At 47.5% G+C, this 6,423-nt stretch overlaps 1 protein-coding gene across 1 annotated transcript; it reads left to right on the top strand.

Annotated features, from left to right (window-relative positions):
• The first annotated feature begins 798 nt into the window (after positions 1-798).
• On the top strand, positions 799-5,763 carry MRI1 (methylthioribose-1-phosphate isomerase 1). Its single transcript, XM_081861628.1, has 6 exons — positions 799-958; positions 2,023-2,264; positions 2,353-2,522; positions 3,018-3,194; positions 4,059-4,283; positions 4,833-5,763. Exons 1-6 carry the CDS (start codon positions 827-829, stop codon positions 4,964-4,966), a joined length of 1,080 nt encoding a protein of 359 aa, XP_081717754.1. The 5' UTR covers positions 799-826; the 3' UTR covers positions 4,967-5,763.
• The last annotated feature ends 660 nt before the right edge of the window (positions 5,764-6,423 follow it).

A 6,423-nucleotide genomic window follows, 5' to 3' on the forward strand; every position in this document is an offset into this window, starting at 1 on the left:
GTGACCCCTTTGGCTTCTAGGAGGAAGGTGAAACGGGAGGCGTACGCTTCCCAGTCTCCAGATGCTGGGTTGAATGGCGAGAAGCTGCTGTCAGTTGCCATTCTGAGTTCCTTGTGTCCCGGAGCTGAAGCCTGGATACACGGTGCGAGGCAGCGGTGCGGCAGGTGGCGGTGCTGCGGTGCTGTGTGTGGCAGTCAGCTCAGCGGGATCCCACCTTCGTCGCCAGTGAAATATACTCAGAGTCGCAAAGTGATTTCATGCTCTTTATTCAGCTCATAGTGGTGAGGAGGAATGAATGAATGTCCCCTCAAAGTATCTGCTTTATATACATTATTTACACAATGGGCTGCACATGATTGGCTAATTCCAGGATTCTACTGTAGGCCAATCAGGTTGTGGATTCACTTCTATCTGGAGCATGATTGGGTGGTTCCTGCTAACCAATCATACTGCTGCATTGTTCTAGGACCAATCAGACTGCTGCATTCTGAATCCTATTGTTCTAGGACCAATCAGACTGCTGCCTTTTGGAGCCTATTGTTCTAGGACCAATCAGACTGCTGCAGTTTGGATCCTATTCAACTCAGTACATAACACAAATAAATAATAACTCAGCGGTAGACGAATAGAAAAGAAGGAGAAGAAGCAAGGATCCTTTGCCCTAGTGGAGCTTTTGGGGTCAGCAGTAGGGCATATTCGCAGGGACTTGAAAATGGTTCTTCCTAGGACCCAGCGCAGCTTTTCGGCCGCGGGCAGAAGCACCCACGCGGGCTGCTTCCTCTCCGCTTCTTGCTCCGCCTCCCGCAGCCCAGCCTCGGAAGCAGCCATGAGTTTGGAAGCGATCCGCTACCGCAGGGGATCCCTGCAGATCCTCAACCAGCTCCTGCTGCCCTTGCAGAGCCTCTACGAGGAAATCGGCAGCGTGGAGGACGGCTGGAGAGCCATCCGCGCCATGAAGGTGCTACGACGGGGAAGGGGAAACGCCTAAGGGACCCGAGCGATCTTGGGGCTCCCTGTGCTGCTCCCCGGCTAAGGTCTCGCACCTTTATCAGCTGCACAGCAGGCAGCGGCTCAACAGGAGAAGCTCTTGCCACGTGGAGGGGCAGTGATAGGGGAAAACAGCTCCCTTTTGAGTGCCAGCCCGCAGTTTGGGCGGTAGAGCTGCGGGACTGTTTATCATTCGGATAAAGGAACCCTACAAAGAGTGGCAGGCAGAGGATCCAGAAGTGAAGGCATATGAGCAGGATATCCCCCCCCCCGTATCGTGGGGGGGGGGAGGCAAAACATTAGCGGCCGAAAAGAATGGGGTTCATCGTGTGCAGAGGTGGATTTTATTTTAAAAAGGCAGGACACTTGGTTTTCTCCTTCGTGGCCAAAAATAAAGTTTGTAATTCCTGCTTACGCGAAGAGTTCCATCTGTTTAGCAGTCGCGCATTCAGAGTTGAGCTGATGCAGCTCCTGTTCAAAAAGTCCTTCGCAGGAAACTAGCGAGACAGGCAGGGTTTGTTTCTATTTATAAAGACAGGCCTGAGGAACCTTTGACCTTCCAGATGTTGCCGAACTACAATTTCTTGTTGGGGCCGATGGGAACTACAAAATGGAGTGTTGGGGTGGATGGGAACTGTAGTTCAGCTACATCTGGAGGGCTAAAAGTTATCCCTTACCTGGTTTAGAACATGTGATCTCTTCTCCCCCCACTGAAGGTCTGAAGTAATGCAGGCCAACAAGAACTGACCACGTACGATTCTGCTGTTTAACTTGCTAATTGCTATCCATGTTCTTTAATTTTTTTTCTCCTAAAGTTCCCATATGAGGCCATTAAAAATCAGTTCCCCACGGCACATTCTGTGTTAGGAGTGACATAAAAAAATTATCACACGTAATCTACATGCCAGTTGAACTGTGTGCAGCGTTGCCATGTGCCTTGTGGAGAAGTCACGTATGTTCAAGTGCACTTCGCACATGCTAGAAGGATCCGTCTCCCAAACAAAAATGCTTACACTCCAGTTTCCTTTCCCTTAGGTGCGAGGTGCTCCAGCCATCGCCATTGTCGGATGCCTGAGTCTTGCAGTGGAGCTGCACACCAAAGGAAACACAGAGCAGTCTGTGGGCAGCCTTGAAAAATTTGTGGCAGACTCGCTGCGCTACCTAGAGAGTGCCCGTCCTACTGCTGTCAACATGGCCCGGGCAGCTCAGGAGCTGGGCCACTTTGTTCGCCAGGAGGCCAAGCGTGAAGGGAGCACTGCTGAGAGTTTGCGAGAAAGGTGAGGGCTCAACAGCTTCCCAATCTCCCCACACCTTTTTTGGGGGGGGGGGTGAGAACACACAGGTCAATGTAACCTCTTGTCACAGCGTGATCAGCTGGGCGGAAGCCATGTTGGATAAAGACCTGAAAGACAACAGAAGCATCGGGGAGCATGGGGCACGCCACCTCCTGCAGCACTTAGGCAAGGACAAGGTGACTGTCATCACCCACTGCAACACGGGCTCACTGGCCACTGCTGGGTATGGCACTGCGCTTGGTAAGTTATACAGTGATACCTCGGGTTACAGACGCTTCAAGTTACAGACTCCGCTAACCCAGAAATAGTACCTCAGGTTAAGAACTTTACTTCAGGATGAGAACAGAAATCGTGCTCCGGTGGTGCAGCGGCAGCGGGAGGCCCCATTAGCTAAAGTGGTACCTCAGGTTAAGAACAGTTTCAGGTTAAGTATGGACCTCTGGAACGAATTAAGTTCTTAACCCAAGGTACTACTGTAGTTCGGAAGCGTCACCTAAGCTTAAGTACAAAACACGGGAAAGGTGCCCCACAAAAAAAGGTGGGGCACCTTTCCCATGAGTTGTGGTTTCCTCTCCCAACCCTCTCATATTTTTATCTGGTTCCCCACTGTCCCTCCCCGGCAGATAAAGGAAGGAGCTAGGAATCCTAGCTGCCCTTCTGAAAAAGCAAGGTTGTATATGGAGTGACACCTGGCACCTTCTCCCTAGTGTCAATATTTATGATGTTGCTTGGTAGGTGTCATTCGCTCTCTGCATGCCATGGGTCGTCTGGAGAAGGTCTACTGCACAGAGACGAGGCCGTACAATCAGGGAGCCCGGCTGACTGCTTACGAGCTAAAGTATGAGGAGATCCCTGCATGCCTCATTACGGACAGTATGGTGGCCGCCCTCATGAAGCAGCTCGTTGGTGCAGGTGAGCGCTGGTGTGCTTCTCTCTCTCTCTCGTCTAGTTTGGCCCTTAGCGTTGCATTTTGGTTTAGCAAGGAAGCTTGATATGTAGCAATCAGGCTGCCTTCTGGAGGTAGTTTTGCTATTGGAACAGCTGTTGGTGGCTCGAACATCTCTTGAACACGGAGGAAGAACTGGGACAATTTAGCCAATGTGGCACACTGGTTTGAGTGAGGAACCCAAGTCTGAGGACGCAGGCCCTCTCAGAGACTCAGGACATTTCCAGCTTTTGAGGCCCTTAAGTCAGTGGCATCTAGTGTCCTCTGGACATGGCAAGGCTGCTGTAAGGTCACAGGAGTGTGGCCAAGTTTTTCTGCCCCATCCTCCTTCCTTGTAAACATTCCATGGACACTTAAGCACTGCGATTTTACGATGACTTAGCACTCAACTAAATTGAGAAGTGTCTTACTTGGGTTTAGAAGCGGTGCCTGCTGTCACAGTTGCTCCTCTGCTGAGAGAAAAGTTATGTGGCCTCCACCCGTTCCGATTCTATTTTTTTATCATCTTTCTTTGCAAAGATACAGCGGACACTTAAACATTACAGTTTTATTAATACTTGGTGTTTAAAAGTGTCCTTCCTTGGTTCAGAAGGGCTACCTGCTGTCAGTGTCTAGAGTGGGCTCATGTCACACTGAATTCCATGGGGATTGCTTTCTCTGTCACCTGTCTTCCAAGGCTAAACATGCCACAGATTGTTAGCATAAGCACTGCTTCACCCATTCTGTAATGGGGGATTTCAAAAGGAATCAAGTGCAGCATGCAGCTGGGCATTTTTTTGATGTGTATGGCGCTTGTCATCATTTCCCCCCCCTCCTTTTTTTTACCCCAGCTGTCATCGTGGGAGCAGACAGGGTTGTTGCCAATGGAGACACTGCGAACAAAATCGGCACCTATCAGCTGGCTATTGCTGCAAAGTACCATGGGATCCCCTTCTATGTGGCAGCACCCAGCACCTCATGTGACCTGACCTTGGAACATGGCGGGAAGATCGTTATTGAGGAGAGGCCAAGTGAAGAAGTGACACACATCAACGGTGTGTGGGTTGCAGCACCAGGTACCAAAGCATGGGAAGGACGTGTGCAAAGAAATGGGTCACTCAGTGGGACATTTCCATCTTCAGTTGCAGTGCTTTAACAGGTAGACACACCAGGCTCTGTACACCCGTTTTTACAGTAAGCCTAAAAGAAAGTCAAGGAAAAGTGTCTCAAGTATCTCAGAATCCAGCAGACAGCTACTTATCTTTTGGCCAGGCATGGCCATCCTGTGACCTTCCTGATGTTAGACTACAACTCCCACCATCCCTTCTCTTTCCAGAGGCAAAAATGCATGGGCTCCTTTGGAAGAGTGGAATGCAAACGTAACAAATGAATAAATCATAATAAGCAAGCCTTTCCATTTCCACTCCATCCCCATAATGTTTTGATTTATGTATTTAGGGACTAAACATCTCTGAGTTCTTGTGACAATGTGCCTTTTCTTTTGAGGTGTCTGCCTCCTATTTGCAACACTGGGATAATGAAACATAGAAGCAGAGATTGGGGGTGTTGAGCTAGGACAACCTTTACCATGCTGTTGGACCAACTGTATTCTTTCTTCTTCCTAGGCATTGACGTTTGGAACCCAGCCTTCGATGTCACCCCTCATGAGCTGATAACTGGTGGCATTATCACTGAATTTGGTGTCTCTGCTCCCGCTGAACTTAAAGCAGGACTGACACAGGCAGCAAAGAAAGTCTGAACATGTTGAGCTGGGCTGCTTTCTGGATTTCTGGAGAAGAGTGTGACAAGGATGAATTAGCTGGAGAGATCAGTATTTGAGCTTGGTGGGATATATTCCTAATTCAGCTCTCTGGCTTTGTATTTATACACTTGTCGATAAATACTCGTTACCATTCCGCCAAACCAGTGGGGTCTATGCAAAGGACACATACTTTCCTTGTGTCTTATGCTGCAGATTGGAAAGCCAGATCAGAAGGGTTGTTCGTGTTTCCATCCAGTTACTGTACAGCATCTGTATTAAATAATACAGAGGATGGTTATCCGGATCCTGAGCCATTTGTGGCTCTTTAGATCCTTTGCTTCTGCCTCAGCCAAGAGAGATGTTCCTCTTTTACTGGAGCAGCAAAGAAGAGTTTGAGACTTCTTTCTCACTACACCCTTAGGGCACAACTTAAACCCTTGCATATTCTTTAGCTCCTTCGGAAGAAAGCTGTGAGGTTCTTCTTTGCACAAAAGCAAAATTAATTCATGTGTGAGCTTATCTGCCAAATTGTAGCTAGCTGCTTTGGTTTTGCACTCTGTATTTTGCATATTCCCTTTTTCGCTTTGCATTGTACCATGCTAAAATAGACTTCCTTTGACACAATGTGAAATTGTACAAATGCTGCATTCTACTATCATTTGGCTAGATTGGTGGGCACTAGGGTATTGGGGGGGGGAACACTGTTGATCTGCTTTTCTCTACTGGACTGTGTAGTGCTTTTAAACAGACTCATTCGGTTTTCTAAAAAATACAATAAAAATATTTAAGCTGAATTTTATGTTTTAAACACATGTAAGAAGCATCGTTGAAGGCTTTGTCCTGGAAGGCAGCATATAAATGCCAGGAGTGAAACAAAATAAATTGGGGGGGTGGGGGTGGGGAGCCTGGTGTAGGAAGAGGTAAAAGAGTGGAGTGAAAATCCATTTTCTGACAATACCTTCTGTAGTATGTAAGACTTGGTTTTCTGGACCAGACTAAATTTACATCAAATCCAGCACTCTTGTCTTCAAGCTTAGCCCACTAGCTGCCCCTGGGAGGCTTGCAAGCAGGGCAACAGGAGAGTAGCCATCTACCCTTGTTTGGTTGTCTGCTAATTAGAGTGAAATTGTTGCGGAGTTCATATAGGGAACATGAATTATTTGTTTAAAAGAGCTTTTCTGTTTTGTTTTCCTTGTAGGGCACACAGTTATTATTTTATGAAATTTTTAAAGTAATACTATGCAATGTCAAAACATCATTCTCCCCTCCAAAGTTACACTAATATGAATAGGTCTGCTAAGACTTCAGATGGCCTTGTTTAATTATTTCTTCATCGTCTTAATTTAACAATTGTTCCCCTAAAGTCTCACTTGTTTAGTTCTTTGACCCAAGAAGCTGTGATTCTCTGCACAACTGTTCTGTACCCTACTGGTTTTGACTCAGGAAATCTGTAC

This window comes from Podarcis erhardii (assembly GCF_964252035.2).
Source record: "Podarcis erhardii genome assembly, chromosome: 5".
NCBI classification, from domain to species: Eukaryota; Metazoa; Chordata; class Lepidosauria; order Squamata; family Lacertidae; genus Podarcis; species Podarcis erhardii.